At 37.1% G+C, this 26305-nt stretch overlaps 1 protein-coding gene across 4 annotated transcripts in view; it reads right to left on the minus strand.

Moving 5' to 3' along the window:
* Positions 1 to 26305, minus strand: part of GPATCH2 (G-patch domain containing 2) — a 176104-nt gene that overhangs the window by 67487 nt on the left and 82312 nt on the right. For all 4 annotated transcript variants that reach the window (XM_042926285.1, XM_042926286.1, XM_042926289.1 and 1 more), the window contains exon 6: positions 1117 to 1184. In XM_042926285.1, the coding sequence (XP_042782219.1) occupies positions 1117 to 1184 (68 nt within the window). The remainder of the gene's footprint in view (positions 1 to 1116; positions 1185 to 26305) is intronic.

Here is a 26305-nt window from a genome sequence, read left to right on the forward strand (position 1 = left end):
GTATAAATAAATAGAGACGGCCGCCTGGGTGGCTCAGTCGGTTGAGCGTCCGACTTCAGCTCAGGTCACGATCTCGCGGTCTGCGAGTTCGAGCCCCGCGTCGGGCTCTGGGCTGATGGCTCAGAGCCTGGAGCCTGCTTCCGATTCTGTGTCTCCCTCTCTCTCTGCCCCTCCCCCGTTCATGCTGTGTCTCTCTCTGTCTCAAAAATAAATAAACGTTAAAAAAAAAAATAAATAGAGAAAAGGTCTTATAGGATAATAAAAATGAATGAAATAAACTATTTAAAGGAAAGATTATGATATTGTAACCTATAAAATAAATACTCCAGAAAATAATAATCTGTATAAATAATATTTTATATCATATAGATTACATTTTGTATTAATAATCTATATAAAATAAACTACAGATGAACAATAATTTGTTTTACATTGGTTAAGGAAGGGATTTAAAAGCTAGGATCTAATGGATCCTAATATGATTGCTTGCCAGAAAAAATTCATTCAATCATGAATCCATGTCTTTCCATATCTTATGGCCTTTTTCTTCAAGTTCAACCAATTTCCCAGGAGACACGGTACTGACCCAAAATATATATGTATTGAAGCTCTTCTGATAAAGATGTACTTAGAAACAGAACTAGCACCTAGAAATTCGCCCAATAATTTACCAACGTTGAAGCTCAATTTTTAATTTTTGGAATTACTTAGTAAATTAGACTCTCCCTTTTGCTGCCAAATGAAAATACGTTCTGGTTCCTTCACGTCTCTTGCTGGGCCGGAGCAGAAAGCAGAGAAGTAATGAGTTAAGTAGTCACTTTGTGTTTTAGTGCTTTGGAAAGAGTAGGGAGGAAGACAGGAAGAGTAGGAGGAGAGCTTGATGCTACTTAATGTAATGAAAACTTAGAATTTCAAATTCTGTCCCAAAGAAAAGAATGATTGTATTCAAAAACCTTTATTTACATTTCTGCCACAGGTTGAAATTGTTCCTGCACAACTGTCAATGTCAGTGGTATAAAAAGTGCAAATTAAACCACCTTTACTAGCAACAGCTACCAGTTTTCCAAAAGAAAGATGGAGAATACCCCAAGATTATACAAATCAGTGTGTACTCACTCATGGTGATGTGAATCTGGGGAAAAGTGAACCATTCTCTTGTTACTGACAGGGCCCGGGGTGCCCACCTGAAAGGAGAGTGGAAACAAAAAATAAATCACGGATGAGTTTCTTAAAAAAAAAAAAAAATCCCATGAATAATAAAGGGACGTTTCCGTTTGAGGACTTCCACTCTAAAATGGAGAATAAAATATTAATTCTCAAAAGCTAAACCACATTGCATGGACCAAAAGTGTAATTTCATTCTGGGTAAGAAGGGCCTCTTGTTTTGGTTTACTGTATAGTTCCTCTGCTAGAATTTTAAGACTAGTTAAAAAGTACTTTTATAATAAAAAAAAAAATGTTAAGAACTAGACCACTGACTCTTGTTTCCAAATACTGCTCAATTATGCGTATACTTCATCATACACACAAAAAAAGAGGTTCGCTTAATTAGTGTTGAGCAAGTGATATTACCCAAAACCAACGGATTTGTGGTTAATTCCTAAACATAATGCACACATTTAAATGCATGCAAGAACTTGAGTCAAGGAAGTAGTCGCTAGTCCTTTTCATAGTTTTCCCATAAAGTTGGGGATAATCTACATATTTGCGCAGAACAACATATAATTTCACCTAAAAGAACAACATTTTATTCCTTTATTTCTCAACAAAATTAAAAGTCTGATAGTCAAAGTTTCAAAATAATTTTTCATAATCTAAGCTACTCTCATTAAAAAAATTCACACCTTGTATTTTATAGAGGGTTTTCAAAGGCAAACGCAAGCAGCGCCATGCAAGCAAGAATGAATCTACAATCACAATCAACGAGACATATTTTACAACAAAAGGTCATAACTTAGGCTCTATCATCATAATAATAAAAACCCCCGCATAATTATAAACGTGCCACTTAAAGTATACCACCAAAGAAAGCACGATGAGGCAGGAAAATGCCTATGAAAAAAGCCTAACGTTTCCAAAAATGTGTTTGTTCTTTTTTCACTCGGGTAACGAGGAGGCCCGCATACCCTCTGAAATTCCAAGAAATGCAAATACTGCACATGTGCGCAGATGATGACATTAATAACCCTATGGTTTGGGCACCACAGGTAAACATGTGGCTCAACTCCAGGACTACATCCTGCATTCATCTCAAAATGAGGTTTTCATGCTATTCCAGTGGGTATCCCAGGAATACAGTAATCCATTTTCTACACTGTGGCTATGAGAAAAGCCGACTGTGCCTATGTCATGCTTTGTTAGAGGTTCATGATCACATTATCTCATGGTGGACCTGACACTTTTATTCAGTTTACAGTATGTTCTATGTACAGGCAACTTATTTCCTTTGCCAGGGCTGCTGACAACCTTTTCCACACTATATTAATCTTGTTTACTGACTTTATCTTGGTACAAATATCAGAAAACTGAACTTTTTATCTCAGAGAAAGAATAAACAACGTGTTGACAGAAGCAGAAGCTATTTTCAGGGCTAAAATTGTTTGTTTACCTGAAGCTATACTTATGGAAAAATGTTTAAGTCTTGCTCTGGCTTGAAATACATAATCTGAAATTTAATAAATGAAGAAATTTCACATACCCCCATGTGATAAATTGCCTGATGAAAACAATGCAACTGAATACAATAAAACCGAATTTGTAACTAATTTATCCCACAATACAAATGTAAGCTTTCAATCTAGTCAGAAATAATCACACTGTGTATTTCTCAGAAATCATAGATGTATAAACTATAAGCTCAATTCAATTGTTGCAAATAACTCTCAAAAGATTTACAGTACCAAATGTAGATATTTAAATGACTTTCCATCTTTCCATAGGACATGGTCCTTTTTTAAAAAATGAAAGAGGTGAATACCCTTTCCTGTTCTTTCAAGTCCATTTTTGTTTTACTTTTGAAGATATGACAACAGCCATAATTTAGAATTTTTTCTTAATGAAATTATACGACACTGAGGTCGACACATGATGATCTTCTCAGGGTTAATATCACTAGTCTGTGTCAGGAGTGAAATGTCTTTACTACGGAGACCTTTGCGACTTTGGGACTAGACACCCATTTTGAAAATCTGAGAGTAAGATCCTCATACAGAATTCACCCCGTGGAAAACAGTGCTATACTAAAGTTTCCGTGTATTTTAAATTTGGAAGCGTGTATTTAATATGATTGATTATTAGTAGATACTTCAATGTTATAAAATATCAAGCAATATTCTTGCAAAATTCTTTCTAAAACTACAATTTAGGGTTAGATAGGAATCTTCATAAAAATAAATGAAGCAGTTTTAAACATCACGGCAAAGTAATAATTTCTACTAAACAAGTATGGCAATTACGTTGTTATATTTTCCAAAAAATATGGCTTCCAGTTATTACAGAAATGTCTTAGAAAGAAATAACAAATTTAAAAAAAAGCAAAAACATCTCTTTAAATATCAATAAAATATTCATATAGTAAAGTTTTTCTCTTAGGAAAAGTAGATTTTATTCCACAAGATCGGAGCAGGAGCAGGTATTCTGTTCTTCATGAGAAACAGTATTTCCACATTGTTAGACTCTTTGTTAAGACTCTGGAGATATTTATGTAATTGGGCAAAAGCTACTGATGACAATCGTAGACATCACACTGTATGTCCAGAATTCTTAAGATTCACGTTTAAATGTTGTTATATCAATAGTGACTACAGTCCTAAGTAAGGTAGGTATATTTCTTCTCATTGACTATGTTTATTACGGAAGTTATTAAACAAACAAAAAAGACAACTCAAAGCTAGAAAGCAATGGATGGTCTCTAGATAACAAAGCAGTTGTCAACTTCTGGCCATTTTGGACTGTGAAATAAACTATAATGCTAAAAGACCACATGGGTTTGGTTTTTGCTATTGTTATTTACTATTACCAACCTCAGAAAATAGGAATGTAATAATGGCAGATGAAAACTGAGTAACGGTTGTACAAGGAAGTACCACTGTCAGTAAGGTCAGTAAGTAAGACTATGTGGGAAATTTAGCTGTATGACATCAGTGACAAAACATCCTCTCACTTTCATTAGCCACATTAAAATGGGTTCTTATTCTGGGGCGCCTGGGTGGCTCAGTCAGCTAAGCGTCCGACTTCGGCTCAGGTCACGATCTCCCGGTCCGTGGGTTCGAGCCCTGCGTCGGGCCCTGTGCTGACTGCTCAGAGCCTGGAGCCTGTTTCAGATTCTGTGTCTCCCTCTCTCTCTGACCCTCCCCCGTTCATGCTCTGTCTCTCTCTGTCTCAAAAATAAATAAACGTTAAAAAAATAAAATAAAATGGTTTCTTATTCTTTCTATCACTGATTTATTAATGCCAATTTCATAACTGTCCTCAAAAGGTAAAACACCACGCTTGTTTTTACATCTCATTTTCGTTTTGTTGTGAACAAATCTGCCACATTCCATCCTGTTCTTCTACAATTAGATAACTGAATCAATTACTTCCCAAATCAGGTAAACATATCTGAGACACAACGGTCTTACAGGATTCATGAAAAGCCTGTCCAACGTGGGATGACACCCCTACTCATACTTTCAAGGATCAAGATTCCTTCTGTAAATGAAGTGTTATGTCCCCAGGAAGTACAAGAGGCCATCATGCTTTCTTCTCTCCCTCCAATACAGTCCTTCTCCTTCCAACTTTGCTCTTATTTGCAATTACATTTTGTTTGCTTTCCAAATGCGATTCTGCTTCAGCGCCCACATTGACAAATACTTAGGGTGGCAGGATGCCATCCGAAAGAAGGCCTTTCGGTTTTGTGAGGACTGGTCAATCAAATCCGCCGGGCCTCCAGGCTCCAGGGCGATGTTGCCTGAACCTTCCTGCCCGCGTGTCAAGACTCGGAAGTTTTCTGCTTCTCTAAGGACCAGTGTTCATTTGACTCAACTTCTCTGAAGAGAGAAAGAAGCCCCTAAACTTTACCAGGCTCGGCATGAAGGCCCCCTGCTACGTTCAACACGTGTGTCAGTCAAATATATGTGACAGATAATAAGGAACACAACTCAGCAAACCAAGGCTTAACAATAGGGCTTTAAGCCCTGAGGGTAGGAAGTAAGGGGAGCAGAGCAGAGATGGAAGGAAATGTATTAGGCTTGCTAGTGTACACATTTATCTTCATTCAAAAACAATCACAAGAAATAATACCCTACATGCTTTGCAGTAACTGATTTCGATTAATTAGCTGTTAAAATGAAGGTACAGACTGTACATCTTTGGACCCCATACGGCAAAATAAACAAAACGGTTCTCCAAAAGTATTTCAAGTGAGTTTTATATCAAGTGTTCTAAAAAGTCCTGATACAAGATAGGTGGAGAATGAATAAAATATTTCATTGTGTCCTCTATTCTCATATATAATATTACAGAATGGTCACAATTCACAAAGGCACAATCTACTTGGGGATGGAAAACATTCAAGGAAATAACACTAGAATTACTTCGATAGCAACGTACAAAAAAATAAAAATTACTTTAGAATTACTTGTAAAGCAATACAAAGAAGGACAATTCAGGTAGTATAAATGGATATCATTTATAAGATTAAAGGGAAACAAAGTAGTTATCTGATTTATCAGGAAGAAGGGGAAAAAAAATCACCTGTGAGAAGGGAGTTGTATGCAATTATCTCTCCCTGCTCCAATCCATCTTACCAACTTGCCAAATTCAACTTTCTAACTCGCTGCTTTTCACATGTCACTTTTCTCATTCCAGAGCTATCCATAGCTCTGTGCTGAAAGTAAAATTAAAACTAATGAAAAATGCATTCAAAGCCCTCTCTAATCCGATCCTTATTTTCCAGCGTGATCCTTCCTTATGAGTAACTGACTTCTTCCCTTGTCAGCACCCAAAACTGCTCTACTTGATATAATTTAACAAATGTTTACTACTTAACTACTCTGTATGTAAAATTATGCTTATATTTGCTATATGATAAGTGCTATATGGTTCCCATTCCATTGGGTGATTTTAGTTCTCTGTCACACTGAATATAATCTTTTTGATGTCATGATAAAGTCCTGAGTTTAAGGAACCCTTTTGATTCCAGGGTGTTTTTTTTTTTTTTTTTTTTTTGTTTGTTTGTTTGTTTTGTGTGTTTTAAAGGATAAAAAATCAGCAAGTAATTCATGTGCTAATTCACATTTTACCTTCATTTGCCTCGATTTCTATTAAAGTAAAATGTGTATTTATACAGTAGACTAGCAAAAATCCTCTTTATGGCTCTAAGACACTAAAAAATAGTAGGTGCGTGTGGAATACCTCATGTGTGCTTGGTGACGTGTTGGATATGAGGTAGAGGTCACTATAAGTCTTCACCTGTCAGAAGATTTAGCTTTAGACAATGTCCTCCTAGAAGGAACACTCAGTAGGGAAGATGGTCCATTTCTGAGGACAACTGAATTAGCTGAGATTTCAAAAAGTGTTGTACTAAATTACTAAATGCATACACTAGAACTTGATTTTCCAACTAAGAAAATGCCTTTGGAATTTTATAAAGTGTAGTAACATTACAGAAATGTGTGCCAGGTTTTCACTTTAAAATTTACCAATATTCACAATCAAAGCTTCCTCTTATCAGTGGATTTCACACTGGATCTATGTGTCATCTACCCCTCATAGCCTTCACGTCACCTGAATTATATTGTAGTGTATATAACAGTGATTTTGCCTCGTCGTCAAGGTATTGTTCCATTATATTTTCAGCAATTTTTAATCCTTCTTGGAAGGATGTAAACGTGAATAAATGAACAAAGAAAGTGTGATAATGACCACCATGGCACATCAAGAATTACTATCATTGTTAGTAATGATAACGACACGCCTAAGCTTTATAGCTCTTGCCTGCTTATAAGGTGTTTTCATGGGCAAGGTGGATGAGTAAATAAGCATCATTATTCTCAAATGTCAGATGAGGGCACATGCCCCAGATCACCAAGATTAAACAGAGCTAGATCTGAACCTAAATTGTCCTATTCCCAACCTATTACTTTTTCTCTTCCGGGACTACACAAAGGAGACAATACACCAAAACAAGTGTTTTCTGTATTTGGGGATTTGCTGTAGGAGATGCTTGCCTGAATCTAGAATATACTCTCAGAAAATCTTCGGCCAAGAATTATACCTCCAAGGATGATACTCTGGTCCTTACTTGTAAGTTCAGAGTAATCTATGTGGCTATTGTAAGTATAGGCAAGAAGAAGCATGGTAGTCCAAACAGGGAGGTTAGCATATGGTATGGATTCGCTAACGGGAATAAGAAACAGTTCTACGACCAGTCATTACAGCCAAAGTAGTAAAAAAAAATATTTTTATTTATTTATTTTTTAATTTTTTAAACATTTATTCATTTTTGAGAGATAGAGACAGAGCATGAGTGGGGAAGGCGCAGAGAGACGGAGACACAGAATCTGAAGCATGCTTCAGGCTCCGAGCTGTCAGCAGAGAGCCCGATGCGGGGCTTGAACTCAGGATCTGTGAGATCGTGACCCGAGCTGAAGCCGGACGCTCAACCGACTGAGCCACCCAGGAGCCCCAAGTAGTAAGAAATTTAAAAACTATACTAAAGAGGGGTAAGCACTCCATGATGAGAATATGCTTAGGAACTTGGAAAATTAGGGAACGTGGACCATTTTTTTTCCCCTTCAAAAGTAGGTATCAATGTAAATGTGAGATTACACCTTCAAACCAAAAAGGTTTTATAAAGAATCAAAAAATCACAGGAAATAAAGCACAGAGAAGCACAAGGCTTTCCTTTCAATTGTGGATTAGCCTTCCTAGCGGGAATCCTATGTGTCAAAGGGAAGATGCTAACCTTTCAGCTGCCAGCATCACGTGAAGTAGTGAATGAAGACAGGCTTCAGATAATCTGGAAGTAATCTCAGCATATGTTCAAGTAATAGTAGCACATAGATTTCTCTAAAAGAACTGTCAAAATGTGAATTATACTAAATTGGTGAAGGTTTAGAAATATACATACATATGTATACGTACATATACGACATTAGCAATTGTTACGTTTTTAATCTAAAACTAAACATCGTAATTATTTGAAATCCTTAAAGTTTTTTTCCCTCGTTAAAATAAGTCAGCATTAATAATTAAGAATTTAGAAGGATTGGCCTATCAGAATAATAATACTTCTAATTATTAAGTGCATAAATTCTCATTCTGGTAAGCACTAATAATGAACGATCTAAATACTTTAATGCAAAAGATTAATCACCACGTAATTAAAAAACAAATAGAGCAACAACTTTTTTTCATACTGCTCCACAGTAATTTTTTTTTTTTTTTGAGTAAGAAACTAAAAATTAACCAGCTCAGAATGATGGCAAATAGTGATTAAAGAGGGAGTTCTGCTTTGCCGTCCAGTTTAGTAGCAAGCTGTGAGTGGCCTCTGCTGGCTGACCAAAGGCTTCCTAAATCATTCATTTACGATGCCTGCACTGGCTTCAGAAAATAAGGATGTGCCCACATATGTTTATACAAAATCCTCCGTGTGTAAAGACCTGCCTTTTGTAAAAGTGAATGCCAAATAACAAACAAAATGTGCATAAGATGATGTAAGAAAACTTTGTAATTTCATCCAAATTCAACATAACTTAGATTATACTTAAAATCTATTACATCTTCTAAAATTTTAGCTTATATTACCATGACAGCATATGGATTATCTTATTCAATTTATATCACACAATCATATCCACATTTAAAAGTACATATTTTCTTGAGGTTCATTTGCATACACCCACATATACACCCAAACTTTTTCTCAAAATTAAGTGTCTATTTACGGACTTTTCAGGGAAATATAATGAAAGACTGAATGAAAAATCCTTTAAAGAATTACATTTTAAAAAGGGCATTAACACATTTTATATAATGTTTTATGCAGATACTGTCCTGGAAATTCAGTAAAGCAAAGCAATTTTAAAGATTTCTATATTATTGCACCTATGTTTGGGTAGAAGTAATTTTATATTCAAAACTTAAAATTGCAGTCAAGAAGTTGAAACATTACTACTATCAGGTAATACTAATTTAGTAATCATAAGAGAAGAAAAAAATATTATCAGTTCTGCTCAGTACCTTTCTATCAATGAAAATCTTCTGTGCACGACAGAATTTATGATTTTTTATTTATCTATTTAAACATACAATTATATAGGATTCACTTCATCCTCTACCCAATCTATCCACTTAAAATATACGCCATTAAGCATTATTATCAAATATGCCTAATGATGTCAAAAGGTGACTACATTTATTTTTAAAAAGTTACTGTTCTCACATGTGACACTATTTCAGTATATTTCAACTCTCATTTCAGAATTCAGTCCCATTATCTTGCCTGCTCAAAATTGTTCACAGGGTTAGCCAGCTGACATATAAGATAACCTCCATCTCACTAGACACCGCTGGGATACGACACACTGACCTACAGTGAGCCCTTATTATTAGCCTGAAATATATAGCGCGTAATGTAGCTCCTGCCAGGGAATTTGTTTATAAAAATCCTTTTATTTCTCTGGACATTCAAAATGCTTTTAAAAGTAATGTTCAACTGTTTAAAGGAATTTCAGACAACGAATAAAAATTCTAATGGGTGCTTTGAAGTCTCCTCTCCTGTCTCCCACTATTCTGCAGAAGTGAAAAAAAAAAAAAAAGGAGTCGCATATACAGAAAATAGAAGCTAGGAAATGTTTTCTCTTTGGAGTTTAGCATACACAGAGTCTATTATATGAAGGCTAGAACCTACAAAAGAAAAGGATACTCAATAGTTCTCATTCCTAATGAGAATTACAACATACCGAAAAGCTGGGTACATGTGAATTTTTTTTTTTTTTTTTTTGTAGTTAGAGGAGGTCAGGAGGTAACAGCAGTAAAGATAATTATGACATTCAGCCAACCAACATGATTGATAACATAAAAAAATATTAAGATGGCTTTTTGTATGAAAAATTCTATCATGTGCATTAAAAAATGTACTTTAAGAATATAGGCAGACTAGGAGAAATCTTGAGTGCTTAGTTTTAAGTTACTTAAACTATACTTAAAACACTTGATTGACATTTTAGTTAAAACTAATATTATTCTTTCTACATTAATTATCTGGTAATTTATCACAACGTTATTAGTTGCACATATACCTTTTTGAACTACATATTATTCTTCTTGTTTTTCAAAATGTTTTTATGAACTAGTCAATTTCTTTCCACCTTAAATTGATAGTGATATATGAAATCTTAATTTGCATTAAGAGAAAAAAAATTACGGGGTAGTTTTGATGTCTAAAAGATTGTTTCTAGGAATCTCAAGGATACATTGACAGTAATTTACTAAAAAAAATCCTGATAGTCTCCACATTTTAAAACTGATGAACTTAACATGGCTTATATTTAGCAAACAAAACACTTAAGATAACATTCTCTAAGCTGTTCTCCGGAAGCAAGCATGCTGGCAAACATTCAATCTTCTGTAATGTATTTCAAAACCTGATTATTATACTTTAAGGTGCACTAAAATGTTTGTGTAACTTAAAAAGAAAAAGAACAGAACAGTGACTTGAGAGGGGAAAGAAAGAGAGAGCAAGTTGGAACTTAGGCAAGCTATTCCTTAAGGGATACATGAGTGAATGGGTTAATAAAAAGAAATCAAATATTAGTTAATAGATAACTATATAATCTTAGTATATTATATACCAACCTTCTTCAATGATTGGTAACACAAATCCCAAATAATAACGTGTAACTTTTAATATCCTTTGGCCCACGTATATTTCAAGTAAAAAAAATAAAATCACACAGTAAAAAAATCTCCACATTTTGGGGATTCTTATCAGTAGAATTTGCTTGAAATACAAAGAAGTTACTATCTAGCTTAACTTAGGTTGCATGAATACATCAATCAAGAAAGTCAGTGGTGACTAGGCGAAGCAATTTATGGCCAATAAGAAGTATGTACTATCACTGGTGGAGCTTCTAAGGAAAGTTCTTTCAATGGGGTTTACTTCTCTGGCATGAGCCTCGTGTCCTTCTTTGTACTTAGGTTGCCTGAGATGTAGGCAACAGCATCCATTTTTTTTGAGTAGGAACGAACGAGAATCAAAGGTTTCCACCCTTGATAATGAAGCCATCAAATGTCTTCTCACAACATGAGGGAAAAAACAACGGAACCCTTCTTGATCAAGCTACCATTATCTGGGTATCTTGTTACATGTGCCAAGCTCTGGCCCTAATTAATAATAATGATGACCATGATGCTATTCTAGCAAGTGGAAGCATACACAAACTATTCCTTAAGGTATAAATGAATGAATGAGTTAAAAAATTCTACCTTTATTCTTAAAAAGAGAAACCAAAAACATGCTATTAAGTGGGTCAAGAATCGAGTGAAAGAGAAGAAATACTAAACATCTAATTTATATGCCCAGCACTCTGCTAGTTACTATAGGAAATTCTAAAGAACAGCATAATATGAATCCCTGCTAGCTAATACGCTGCAAACTTAAAAAATATGAAACTAATACCTATTAAACCACTGTTAAACTGTGTGCATTGAGTTCATAACTGCAACACTTAGCAAAACTTAGCAAAAGCCATTTTTTGGAGGCGACGGGGCTGATGCTGAGTGGGAGAGACCGGTAGGGTTTAAGGTGATGGAAGGAGGGGAATTGTATGCTAAACACAGACACAAGGTATGGATCAAAAGGGCATATAGATTGGAAATGAAGAAATAAGCTTGACCAGACTAGAAGTCTGTCAGAAAAAAAAAAAAAGTTGAATGGGTAATGCGGTTTCAGAAATCTAGGAATATGGTTCATTCTGTAAAATAATCTAGCAACATTTTGCTAGATAATCCACCTAGTTGATACTGTCTGACTCCAGAAGGAAAAGGGAGCCAGAAACCCAAATGAATAAAAACAAACAAAAACGGAGACAATATTTTCATTATTTTAAATCTCTGTATTTTCACCTTCACTAAATCTCTATCTTTCGGTGCTTTCGGGTTTCTGTATCAAGAGCCTGGGAGATGCACATACAGTTGCCTCTAACGACATACAGACATACAGCGTGAAGAGGCAACCCCTTCTGTCTGTGGAGGCCAGGTCGAGGTGCTTCCTGACCCTCTCATTCCTGTGGAGCATGAAACAAGAGGTGAGGCTGAAGTAGGGGAAGGAAGTTAGAAACCAAAGTTCTAACTGCCCCCACTGGTCTGGGGCAAAGCTAGGTGCAAGATCAGAGAAGTGAGGAAATCTGAGGAATGTCTGCTTCCTGAGCACAGCTGATGAAGAGGCAAGCCTCTAGGAGAGGCCACATTTGAGTTGGCATCCTGCCCAAACTGTCACAGGAGGAAAAAACTGTCACATCTGTGGAAGGAGAGGGTTGGAGAGATAGCTTGAGAATGTTACTGGTCCCCGCCCCAGCCTGGGTGTGACAGACAGGTGACCCAGGAGCTTCTGTAACCCTGGGGCGGGGGGTGGGGTGGGGGGGAGACTCAAAGAAGCACAAGGACTTGGAGATTAGGGGCAAATGACTGGAATCCATGGGATTCAGTAATGGGTACCAGCATGATACCTCAAAAGACCAAAGAGAACCAAATTCATGTGTGTGAACGAGGCACCAGGGTTCATTCTAGACCAGACAGTCAGAGATCAGCAAGGACCAAAATATAGTGAACAGACCTAAGATGGTGCATGACTCTAAGGTAATCTCCACCATAACCTCCAGGGCACCTAAGCTCCCCACTGCCATCTTGGAGAGAAGTGGATGGGAGGTGGAGAAGAACTGCAAGACCGAGCATTTGTTAGAAAAAGGGTAAGCTACAGGGGTGCCTGGGTGGCTCAGTCGGTTAGGCAGCCGACTTCAGCTCAGGTCACGATCTCACAGTCTGTGAGTTCGAGCCCGGCGTCGGGCTCTGTGCTGACAGCTCAGGGCCTGGAGCCTGCCTCTGATTCTGTGTTTCCCCCTCTCTCTGCCCCTTCCCTGCTTGCTCTCTATCTCTCTCTCTCTCTCTCTCTGTCTCTCTTTCTCTCTCTCTCAAATAATAAACATTAAAAGAAGAAGAAGAAGAAGAAGAATAAGAAGAAGAAGAAGAAGAAGAAGAAGAAGAAGAAGAAGAAAAATGGTAAGCTGCCCAAGGAAATACGTTATACCAAGATGCAGTAATTGGCAAATCTGGATCACTTCCCTGACCCCTGCTCCCCTACCCATGCACTCCGTCACCTCACTGTCCCTTCACCTACTAGTAATAAATGGAACTTCATGAGAAATATCAAATGTAGTAAATAAAAAAGCTACATTTTCTTTTGTCCAGGTATTAAATTCTTGCCCCACTACACTTACAAATGGACATCGACCCTTTAAATATTCATGAATAGAAGAAGTATCCTTACATTAGAATGATGAAAATCTTTCTGTGTGATCCACGCATAAGCAGCAAACCGTAAGTACTTGACTAGTTTAAGCTTTTTCACTGTTTTACAGCAAAATTCCACATAATGTATATCATATTTTTCAATCTGCAGGTTACAAAATCAACTGTGACAAAAACATACTTTGTATTTATTTTTAAAATGTTTATTTATTTATTTTGAGAGAGAGAGAGAGAGAGAGAGTGAGAGAGAGAGAGAGAGAGAGAGAGAACGAGCAGGGGAGGGGCAGAGAGACAGACAGACAAAGAATCCCAAGCAGGCTCTGCTCTGTCAGTGCAGAGACCCATGTGGGGCTTGAACGCATGAATCGTGAGCTCATGACCTGAGCTGAAATCGAGTTGAATGCTTACTCGACTGAGCTACTCAGGTGTCCCAACAAAATCATACTTTTATGATAAGATTAGAAAGCAAAGCAATAAGAAGTCTTAGCAGTCATTCTTGCTGCCCAAGGCATGATCACAATGGAATACACAATCCACCTGGTTTAACAAAATAAACTAGAATTTATGGATTTCATTCGCTGTGTCTTTTTCTCCAATATAAAATGGTTCTTAGGAGGAAAACAGTACAGTGATTAAAAGTGTGGGCTCTGAGTCCACACTGTCTGCGTCCAAATCTTGATTCTTCCACATTTCAGCTCTAGGACTGTCTCAACTCCCACAGCTACAAAATGGGGACAGAAATAGTATCTATTTTATAGAGTTACAATGTGAATGAAATGAGATAATCTGAACAGCACGTAGATCACTGTCTGACTATTACTATTGGTTTTAATTGTCTCCACGTCTAACGCAAGATACAACTGCGATAATAAGATGACACAAGTAAGTATTACAGTAGATGTAAGCATTGACTAAGGAGTTTTTATAGGGTTGGAGGGAGTCGGGAATGAGGAGGGTGTGCACGCAGAGCAACGGTGCAATTGGAGATGTTTAGTATTGGGGCTGGCATCACTCTTTGCAGTGAGTTACTTGAAATAGTCTTAGTTCTGGTTGATAAAAATCAGATGAGCAACTGTTTTTCATGAACATGTTAGAAATGCAGATACAAGTTTAATATCTGAGAGACACCACATTCTCAAGAAGAGTTACTTTACAAATTAATTTACAGCTACGTGGTGGCCAGTCTAAATCACAAAACTTAATTTGGTAGTTTCCACAAAGACATTGTTAGTGACTACATAGGCTGGTGCTTTTCTGATGCTTTTCAATTAGTGTAAAGGTCATGAGTTTAAATAAAATAGAGTTAAGTATCTTATCTATAATAATGGTCTCTAAATTGAATGTTTTACAGCTGGTTTGCTGTTCTTGGCCAATTCTAAGAGCCTGAAAGAAACCTGAACTGGCAGACCATTGGAATATATGCTACTGAAGTAATATAGCCAGTGCATCTCCTCCCATATTCAACTTCAAATGCACACACACACACACACACACACACACACACACACAATGAAAAAACCTTGAAGACTTCTCTGACCACACCCAACAGAATTTCGCTCCCCACTTTCAATTTGTATATTTCCTTGTATTTTATGTCACATAACAGCTGCCTCATGTTAAAACTGCAAATGCACATTTGTCTCCTCTATAAGCATATACATTTCTCACAAGCAGTGGCTTTTGTCTAATTTACTGTTGTATTGCCAACAGAACGTGGTATACTGGCCTGCACTGAGCCATGTGATAAAGTCATCCAAAGTACAAATATTATTCACTGCAGCTGATTAGCATTTTGTGATACCCATAAAACAACTCGGTATAGATTCTGAATATCTCACAATCAGGTTAAATACTTTAGTCTTTCAAAAATCTAGACATGCTGTCTCAGAGCCATGCTGCTCTGTGTATAAATAAACCCGTTCTAACACCAGTTCCATAAAATTAAATAATACAAAAGATAAAACCTAGTAGGAAGTATATAGAGAATAAATGGAGTAAATGAATATAATTTACGAAGTGCTTTGCATAAGGAACAGTTCATAATTTTTAAAATACTCCTCGAACAATTTCACATAAGTTGGTCAAGTGTAATAAGGAAAAAAAAGACTATAAGAGAGAAGAAAAAAAAAAAAACTGTTGAATTACCTTTCCAGAGTAGCACACTATTAAGAGAATCCACTGACAGAAAGAAGGCTGTCAAATACTAGCATATGCTGAGAAAATGGCAGAATACCACACGCTCTTAAAATCAATTCTAGAAGAAGCTATCCATAAAGCAGTGGTAGCATCTTAGGCATCGCTCTAACTAAGAGACTAGATAATCACCAATTATTCTAGAATTGTCCCATAGGTATTCACTATGAGCTCCATGGACATTAAGGCACACCATGGAATCAGAAACAATGAGATCTTCTAGCATGGTCAGTTTGTGAAACACTGACATGATGTCACGACAACCCAATTCTGTGAGACTGGGTATACAAACAGAATGCCAAGTAGCACAGTCCACTGGACCATGAACAACTCCAAGTGCAGAGATAACTGTTTTATTCCTTCCTTTTGTCCCCTGTGATGAACCCAGTATGTACTAAGTAAATAGTATCCATTATTATTGATTTTAACAAACATTGATCGAGCACTTCGTAGGTGGCACGGACTCTCAGAAGCAACATGCATTTGAAGTTATTACTACTGCTCACAACTCTGCAAGATTTTAATTCTTCTCTCTGTCTCACAAATGAGGCTCCAAGAGATTAAAACAACCCCCCTGAGGCCACCTACTTAACAAGGAGTAGAGCCCGTATTTTAGTCCAGAAATGTCTGGTTCATTTACTCAACAAGAAAATATTGAGCCTTTACTATGTGTCCTGGGAAAGGAAGAAGACACACGCTGACCAGGACCCTGCGTTTATGGGAGCTGCATGTTAGCCTAGGGAAACACAATGAATTAAAAACAAACAAACATACAAGAATACTATAGACTGTGGTAAATTCTGGGAAGGAAATGAGTCGGGAGACGGTGGAGAAGTGGAAGCCAGCTGGGCTGAGTCGCGAGGGAGGAAATGGAGCAGCCAAGCCAAGGGTGGGAGGGGTGCAGATGTTCCTAGTTGAAGGAAGGAGCATAAGAAGGCATGGAAGCAGAAGGGTTTATGCCTCACAAGTGGCACGGAGGTTGGGGTGGGCAAGGGAAGACTGGTGTGCTGCAAGGTCAGAGAGCACAACAGAACCTCAACACGTAGGGTGACCTTAGTTCTAAAGAAGTTGTGCTCTTTTCTTTGTACCAGCACTTCTCAAACTTTATACTCTTGAAAATAATTGAGGACTCCAGAGAGCTTTTGTTTACATGGTTTATATGTACTGGCATTTGCCATATTGCAAATTAAAACAGTGCTAATTTTAAACCCAAGAATGTCCAGGAGCGCTCAGTCGGGGGGGTGGGGTGGGGGGGCTCAGTCAGTTAAGTGTCCGACTTCGGCTCAGGTCATGATCTCACAGTTTGTGAGTTCGAGCCCCGCATCGGGCTCTGTGCTGACAGCTCAAAGCCCGGAGCCTGCTTCGGATTCTGTGTCTCATTCTCTCCCTGCCACTCCCCTACTTGTGCTCTGTCTCTCTCTGTCTCTCAAAACTAAATTAAAAAAATTAAAATAAAATAATAAAAAAAAAAGAATATCCAATACTTTCCCTGGAGACTCTGGAAAATACCACCATATTCTCATGAAAAGTTGAGGTAAAAAAAAGGCAAATATCTTAGTACTGTTATGAAAAGTTTTGCCCTTATGGACCCCCTGAAAGAGTCCTGGGGATTCTCTGCCGTCCCCAGACTACACTTTGAGAGCCACTGCTGTTTACCATGGTTGTCCAAGTGTGGTCCCCAGGCCAGCAGTACCAACATCACCTGGGATCATGTTAGAAACACAAATGCTCCAGCCTCATCCCAAACCTGCTGAATTAGAACCTCTGGGAGTGAAGAAACTTCTCCATCTGTGTTTTAATAAGCCTTCCATGTGATTCTTTCTGATCCTCTCAAAAGTTTGAGGACCACTGTTCTAGACTTTACTGAAGAAGATACGACAAAGTGGGAAAACACCAGCAGGGAGGTCATAAGAAATGCTTTTAAAATATGCAAAAACTGGCTGTCACAGCACAAATACAAAGCTTGAAACCAAATGCAGGGTAAAAAAAAAAAAAAGAAATTAAAAACCCTGCAGCGAGGGGGAGAATCAATAGAAGGGTGACTTCTTTTTGAACAAAGGTTTCAGACTGAATGGAAATTGAAGAGGCAAAACTGGAAACACTGACAGATTCTGCAAATATGTATGGCAGCAAATCCAAATGTCAATCTTCATGGGTGAATAAAACCAAAAGGGCTGGTGTTAAAGTGTCAGTCTTAGGCATATGGAGACCCGGAGATGATAAATGATATCAAAGGTGCTAACCAAGATAATATATTTATGAAGGAAAAAAGAAAAGCTAATTTTGATTGAATCGTATCTCGGTTCTCACAAATAATTCTTCTTAAATGGAAGAAGTCCACATAACTTGTCAAGCCTTGTTTAGCAGCACAAAGGAACAAACAAATGAGTTTGTTTGGTGATGCATGTTAATAACTTAATCAACTCAATTTAAAAACTGTCACTGTATACACCAAATAATATTTTGTTTCCTTTCGCTGAATCTTACATAAGTCCTATAATATTGCTATGTTCTTGTATCCATAATTATATAATAATTATTCTTTGGGCTCCTAGAAACCTCTCTCTATCCTAATCATTGTACTTAAATATGATTTAGTACCCTGTATTTTAATTTGCATTGACTTATCTAACCCTCTCATAGACCATAAGCATCTAGAGACAAGGTACCATGTGTTACTTACTCAACTTCTGTTTCTCTCGACATTGCAGCGTCTGGCACATGGTAGATAGGAAATGGAAACAACGCATAGTTATTGATTTAAGTATTTATACATTTTTTTTTAAGTAGGCTCCATGCCCAGCACGGAGACCAATGTGTGGCTTGAACTCATAACCCTGAGATCAAGACCTGAGCTGAGATCAAGAGCTGGATGCTTAACAGACTGAGACACTTAGGTGCCCCTACGTATTCGTGTTATCTTATCTTGATAAGACATCTTATCTTGACATCTACATTGAAATCTCAACAAAGTCCAAGGCTGATATTTTGATTGCTTTGAAACACAAATAACAGAATCCTAGGTACATCTGTTTTCAGGAAGCCCTTGGTTATTGACGATAGATACAGATATATATCTCTTGTAAATGACAATGGGAAGAACAAATATAAAGTAGCAGGAAAACTCAATATGCTCCTTTAATTATGTGGAGAAATATTTCAATGAATACAAAATACGATCTATCAAAGAGATTCTTATAGATCTTACAGTTAATTGCCTTCACCCCACATTTAAAAAAAAATTCCATACCACTCACATTTTGAAGATATAGGAGCAACCATAAACTAGTCCGGCAATTATTATTTAATTCTCAATCAGAAGCCTTAGACTGCATTTTAAAATTATTATTAACTGGGTAAAATATTAGCTTTATAGCCAAAAAGTACCCATCTTCTTACTAGTCTTGATGGTTCAATACGAAACAAGGCCATACTTCATATTCAAAATGGAATTCTGCTTTCAACTGTTTCTTTTGTTTATTAAACTACTAATAGTCTGTGCAAAAATATTCAGGATGTCTAAAGATAGTAAGAGCTTATGAGTGGTACTCTATGGACCCACGACCACCTGGACTAGGCAGCCATCAATTGTCCTCTTTATATCTGGGCCCATTCGGGTCTCTCCCAATTCTCTAGGGTGACCAGATGTCATCCGACCACACAGCTCGCTAGGGTGCAGTATTTACTATAACAGGAGCTGTAAAGTACTATCTGCATTCAACTTAGGATATTACAGACACCCGGCTCAGCTACTTACTTCAAGCTAGCATTAAGTAATTGGAGCTTAGTGTGGATTTTAAAATTATATTGTCTTGTTCATATTTATTCTCTCCCAATTTCTACCTGTACAAGTTATTTTACTTCTTTTTACTTCTGTTGCCTTATGTGTAAAAGGGCAATGGGCAATAGTAGTAATGCCTACCTCATAGGTCTCTTACGAGAATTATAATATTTAGGACACATCAAATCCTTGGAAAAATGCCTAGCACAGAGGAGGGCCTCAATAAATTCTAGCTATTATTACTAGTAGTACATCTGGACTTCATAGCCCCAATCTCCTTTACCAACGGGCTTGCCATTTCACCTTAGACTTCGTTGGTAGACCTATTCATTCCTTTGTTGCTGGTTTTTGGTTCCAATCATTTGACTTAATCAACCCAAACGATCATGGTTGGTTCCAATCATTTGACTTAATCAACCCACTTCCTCTGCATTAGATTGTTACCTCAATGTCACACATCTACCCATTCAATTTGAGTGGTTGAGTTCTTGACATTGAGGTAACAGTCTAGTAAGAAGGAAGTAATTATTTTCTTTTTTAGGTTAATGTATAAAATTAACTCAAGGCCAAAAAAAAAAAACGTACCTTATTGAATCTAAATAGGACCTACAATATTTGTTGAATGAATGAAAGGACAGCCGACTCAGGTTTTAGGGAGGTGGTCAGTACATTTGGAATCGGAACTAAAAACCCACAAGGAAGGAATGAGCAAGTCCAGCAGCAGATTCATCACATCGCCTCTACTGAAATTAGATTTCATAGATGTTTTAAAATTTTTTATTCCTTATCAATTTACCCTCCCCTTTTTCTTCCCTAAATCACTTACATGTCACTTTTGTATTCTCTCTTTGCCTGGTTTAATGAGAGTCCCCCAGAACTTTCTATTTATATGGTTAATCACCATGAATCCTTACACAATTAGCAAAAGTTCAAACTCACATGTGTATCATCATGCATGAAAAACTTTCTGGACTACCGAGGAAGGTAAACATAATTAAAGTATACATAAAATTTAGTAGTTCATCACCATGATGCATTAGTATAAAACAAAAGACAAAAAACAAAGAAAATCCTTCCAAACTGATGACAAAGCCATCGTATCCATCACACTTATTGATCTCTTCTAATTGAAACTATCTCTTCCAGTTTTCCAGAGTGATATCCTTTGCCTTTTGTTTGTTTCTCTACATATTGGCTTTTTGGGGAAGTATATTAACTCTCCTACCTTCAACCATCACCTTCTTTAAACAAAAATTTTTTTTAACGTTTTGTTTTTGAGAGAGAGAGACAGAGCATGAGTGTGGGAGGCGCGCAGAGAGAGAGAGAGAGAGAGAGAGAGAGAGAGAGAAGGAGAGAGAGAAACACACAGAATTCAAAGCAGGCTCCAGGCTGTCAACACAGAGCCTGACGCGGGTCTCGAACTCACAAACCCCGAGATCATGACCTGAATCAAAGTTGGACGCTTAACCGACTGAGCCACCAAGGTGTCCCTCAACCATCACCTTTTTATTGACTGATCACATGTATACAGTCTTCTCATCTGAAGTTCCACACTTCCAACAACTAGTCCCATACTTCCAGGAACCCTTTTGGATGTCTTTCTGGAAATGTTAAGAATCATCTCAAACTCATTATATCCACAAAAATTCATTAAATTCCCTCTAAAATTAACTTCCCATCATGAAGTTCAATTCTTAATTTTTTAAAAAGTTTACTTATTTTGAGAGAGACAAATCTTTGACAAAGCAGGAAAGAACATCCAATGGAAAAAAGGCAGTTTCTTTAACAAATGGTGCTGGGAGAACTGGACAGCAACATGAAGAAGGTTGAAACTAGACCACTTTCTCACACCATTCACAAAAATAAACTCAAAATGGATAAAGGACCTGAATGTGAGACAGGAAACCATCAAAACCCTAGAGGAGAAAGCAGGAAAAGACCTCTCTGACCTCAGCCATAGCAATCTCTTACTCGACACATCCCCAAAGGCAAGGGAATTAAAAGCAAAAATGAATTACTGGGACCTTATGAAGATAAAAAGCTTCTGCACAGCAAAGGAAACAACCAACAAAACTAAAAGGCAACCAACGGAATGGGAAAAGATATTTGCAAATGACATATTGGACAAAGGGCTAGTATCCAAAATCTATAAAGAGCTCACCAAACTCCACAGCCGAAAAACAAATAACCCAGTGAAGAAATGGGCAGAAAACATGAATAGACACTTCTCTAAAGAAGACATCCGGATGGCCAACAGGCACATGAAAAGATGCTCAACGTCGCTCCTCATCAGGGAAATACAAATCAAAACCACACTCAGATATCACCTCACGCCAGTCAGAGTGGCTAAAATGAGCAAATCAGGAGACTATAGATGCTGGAGAGGATGTGGAGAAACGGGAACCCTCTTGCACTGTTGGTGGGAATGCAAATTGGTGTAGCCACTCTGGAAAACAGTGTGGAGGTTCCTCAGAAAATTAAAAATAGACCTACCCTATGACCCAGCAATAGCACTGCTAGGCATTTACCCAAGGGATACAGGAGTACTGATGCATAGGGGCACTTGTACCCCAATGTTTATAGCAGCACTCTCAACAATAGCCAAATTATGGAAAGAGCCTAAATGTCCATCAGCTGATGAATGGATAAAGAAATTGTGGTTTATATACACAATGGAGTACTACATGGCAATGAGAAAGAATGAAATATGGCCCTTTGTAGTAACGTGGATGGAACTGGAGAGTGTGATGCTAAGTGAAATAAGCCATACAGAGAAAGACAGATACCATACGGTTTCACTCTTATGTGGATCCTGAGAAGCTTAACAGAAACCCATGGGGGAGGGGAAGGAAAAAAAAAAAAAAAGAGGTTAGAGTGGGAGAGAGCCAAAGCATAAGAGACTTAAAAACTGAGAACAAACTGAGGGTTGATGGGGGGGTGGGAGGGAGGGGTGGGTGGGTGATGGGTATTGAGGAGGGCACCTTTTGGGATGAGCACTGGGTGTTGTATGGAAACCAATTTGACAATAAATTTCATATATTGAAAAAATAAAAAAAAGAAAATAAAAAAAAGAAAAAAAGTTTATTTATTTTGAGAGAGAGAGTGGGGGAGGGGCAGAGACAGACGGGGAGAGAGCCCAACCTGGGGCCTGAACTCACAAACTGAGATCATGACCTGAGCTGAAACCAAGAGCTGGGCACTCAACCGACTGAGCTACACAGGCGCCCCTCAATTCTTAATTTTTTTATAAAAAATTATGAATATATGTACAGATGTATGCATTTATGGCTGTTGGTCAATGGCAGCATTTTTCTAGCCTCACAAATGAGAAAATTTGGGAGTCACCTAACTTGGAAAAATTTGGTTGTTATCCTCCATCACGAAATGGAAGAACAAGTGAGTACTTCGCAGTCAGAAGAAGTAATCTCGGCTTTGCCACATATTAATTACATAACCCAGCCATGTGAGCCAATTTCTCTCTGCCTCGATTAGTCTCATCTGTAGTTGGGCTTATTGGTGAGGTCACAGGCTTTCTGTAAGGGTTAAAAACAGAGAACATATAGGAAAAAAGGCAGCACATCTCTGACGCACAGCAGGCAAACACACACTGAATCTTTTATTAAGGCTTCTGTGTTGGGAATTCAAATTCAAATTCAAATTATATATACATATATATATGTACATATATATATGTATATATAATTCAAATTCATTCCAGCTTCTTACTTCACTTTTATTTACACTGTGTCTCTAATACTCTCCACCTGTCCAGACCTCACCTACACAGAAGACCTAATTTGCTGACATTGTCTACCATGAATTTTGGGCTTAACTGCTCGCTTTCTAGTCATTAGGGACATTTTGCCTAATGGTAACCTCAATGAGAATACTAAATCCTTAATCAATGACGATGTGAAAGAAAAAACAAAAAACAAAAAACACCCAGATGTAGGAGCTTTGATAAGTCACTTCGTGTCCCTGGACCTCAAGTTTCTAGTCCGTTGGAGAAAATTCAATATTTTCTCTAAAGTCCTTTACATCAAAAGCATTCGGTGGCTCAAAGTTGAGTGCTTAGATCATTTTCATAAGGATTAGAAATCAAAGAAAAGGAGTCCTTTTTGGCTTTTTCCTTCTCTCTGAATTTCCTTAGCCCTTTGTTCATTCTACTAATAAAGCCCTTACCCTCCCACATTAGATTAAGTTCATGTCTATGCTGCTAGACAGTAGAGCCTTTTTCTATTAATCTTTGTACCTGGGGTTACTTAAGATAGCATCTGGCACATAGTAGGCATTTAATATATTATTCATTAAATTGAAATTAATTAGCTTAAGAGGCTTGAGATGGGCAAAGAACATATAAACATTTTGCTTTGTACTCAATACAAGTCGTCTCTACAAAACCTTACTCATCATCCCCTATCTTCTACTTCTATATCTTGACACTATTCAAACATTAAAATATGACAAATGAAAGACTCAGTAAGTAAAACCACTTCAAACTTTATCTACTAAGGATGGTAAGACAGAAGAGTCAAACTCATCAAAGTACAATCAAACCATTTAGGACTTCAGTGCACATGTAAATTAAATAAGAAAAAAAAAAGAGAAATGCTTAAATTAATTTGGCAAATACAACTTTCCACCTAATTCGATAATTTGGATAATTCCAAGAATTTAAAACTGACAATGATATTCATCATTTTATCCTTCAAGATTTTGATACTGCAATTTAAAAATATTTTTAGATTTCAAAAAATAAAAAAAAATCAAGGAATTTAAAGAAACATTAGTAATCAGCTTATAGTATCTAAATGCTTTATAATTTTTTTTTCAGACATAAAGGACTTAGTTTTAATTACATAAACTTTCTGTCTCTCTTACCAGGACCCTTTATTTTCAGGCTGTATAAAGAAATAAGTATAAAACTATTATCATAGACCTACCTTTTTATCACAAAACATGTTTTTTTTTTTTTTTTAACAGATGCATTCTGCCTTAGGTAGATTCATGTAGGTAGCAATAACTGGCAAGTCTACGTTCTTAAAAAAAAAAAAGACCTAAAGAAATTTCGTAATTTTATTTTATTTTTTTAAGTTTGTTTGTTTGTTTATTTATTTATTTTAGTAATCTCTACACCCAAAGTGGGGCTCAAACTCCTGACCCTGAGGTCAAGAATTGCATGCATCCCCTCACGAAAGAATTTATTCAAGAGCCCCAAAAGACATCTGAGACAGTCGCTTATGATTTCGTGGCAGTCCCAATGTGAACGGAGCAAGTTCATGACAAGAAAGCTGAGCATTCATATACTCACTGTTATCTCTAATGTCTTTACACCAGTATTGCTCACGATTTTCAGATGCTGTAAATTTGGGGTTAATGTTACTAAAATAATGTTGTTATGTGGTATGGAGTTTATTTTGGTGGCAGAATTTACTTTAATAGCTTTATAAATACTTTGGTCTTGTGTTGATAGAATCATTAATGGCCTGAAGGGTCACTTAATTTTCTTAGTTTTACTTTACTGGATTTTATGGGGAAAATAACATGCTATGTTACATTTTCCTATTTGCAGTACATGAATGTCTCAGGACAAATCTCTTGAAAATGTCAAAGGTCTCCTGTAATTGTTTCTAGTCTGCCCACTGAAACTTAGCAAATGGGTAATACCCTGGCCTCTCCATTCTGACAGTGACTTGGGTTGGAGGGTTAATCACCATGAAGAGCAGAGGAGCTGAACCTTCAGCGTTAAGATGGGCATAAATCCTAACCCACAATGTATGCTTTTTTACCAGTCGGCTCTGCAGGGTACTATGGGCCAAGTTATGTCCATCACCACTATACTTAACATGGTTGGACCCTAATTTTTCACATTGTTATGAATGGCACGCTATCAAAAAGCACGGGTATCTAGGGAAAGATGCAAGCTGATGCCTTCTGCTGACTGCCATCACCTCTTTATCACATCACTTTCTAGAACTCTCTGCCCATCTAAAGGCGGATGAGGTTTGTCAACATGGACAAGATACGTGATTGGGGGGGGGGGGTGGATATCGGTACAGTGCATGGGGGTTCATTTTTAGAATTCTTTTTGTGGTGAAAACGGAACAGTTCAATAGCTGAAAGTTAATTAAATCTGTACTTTCACACAGGAAGACATTACAACCAACATGTTTTTCTTAGGAATTCAGAAAACAAAACAAAATGACAAATGTGAGTTCAAGTATACTATAAAGGCTAAGTGCAGAATGAGAAGCATCACAATATTCCTCCAAAATAGAACTTCCATGTTGAAGAAATGGTTATTTTCTCAGTAAAAGAAGGATCATTAATTTTAAATCAAAGCATGATTTATATTTTGAAACCAGTATATATTTGCTCACTTTAATATCTGGCGGTTCCATCAACAAGATTGAAACAGACTGACTACTTGAAATCTGAAAAGGGCAATGTCCACATTGTTCCCCTGGTACTATACAATGGCAGGTCAAACTTTTGTTCCTCTTGTCCTACAAACAATTTTCAAGCCCACGCTCAATAAATAAATTTGGTCTCAGCACTCCCAATCAGGGCTGCACAATCCCCTCAGTAGCAGACCTATGATAAATGGACTTATTTTCCCAAATCAAACACTTGAATTTAAATTCAGATGAGTTAATGCAAAGGTCAACATTGTAATCAGTTCTTTTGATCTTTATAGAATTTCTGGAGTAATACATAATAAATCTGAAACAAGGCAATTTGAAGCTCTGTATGTGTGGCTGGCAATAAAAATCTTAACGATCAGAGCCTTTATGTACTTAGGGAACGTTTTATAGTAAT

The sequence above is a fragment of the Panthera leo genome, chromosome F3, assembly GCF_018350215.1.
Source record: "Panthera leo isolate Ple1 chromosome F3, P.leo_Ple1_pat1.1, whole genome shotgun sequence".
Classification (NCBI taxonomy): Eukaryota; Metazoa; Chordata; class Mammalia; order Carnivora; family Felidae; genus Panthera; species Panthera leo.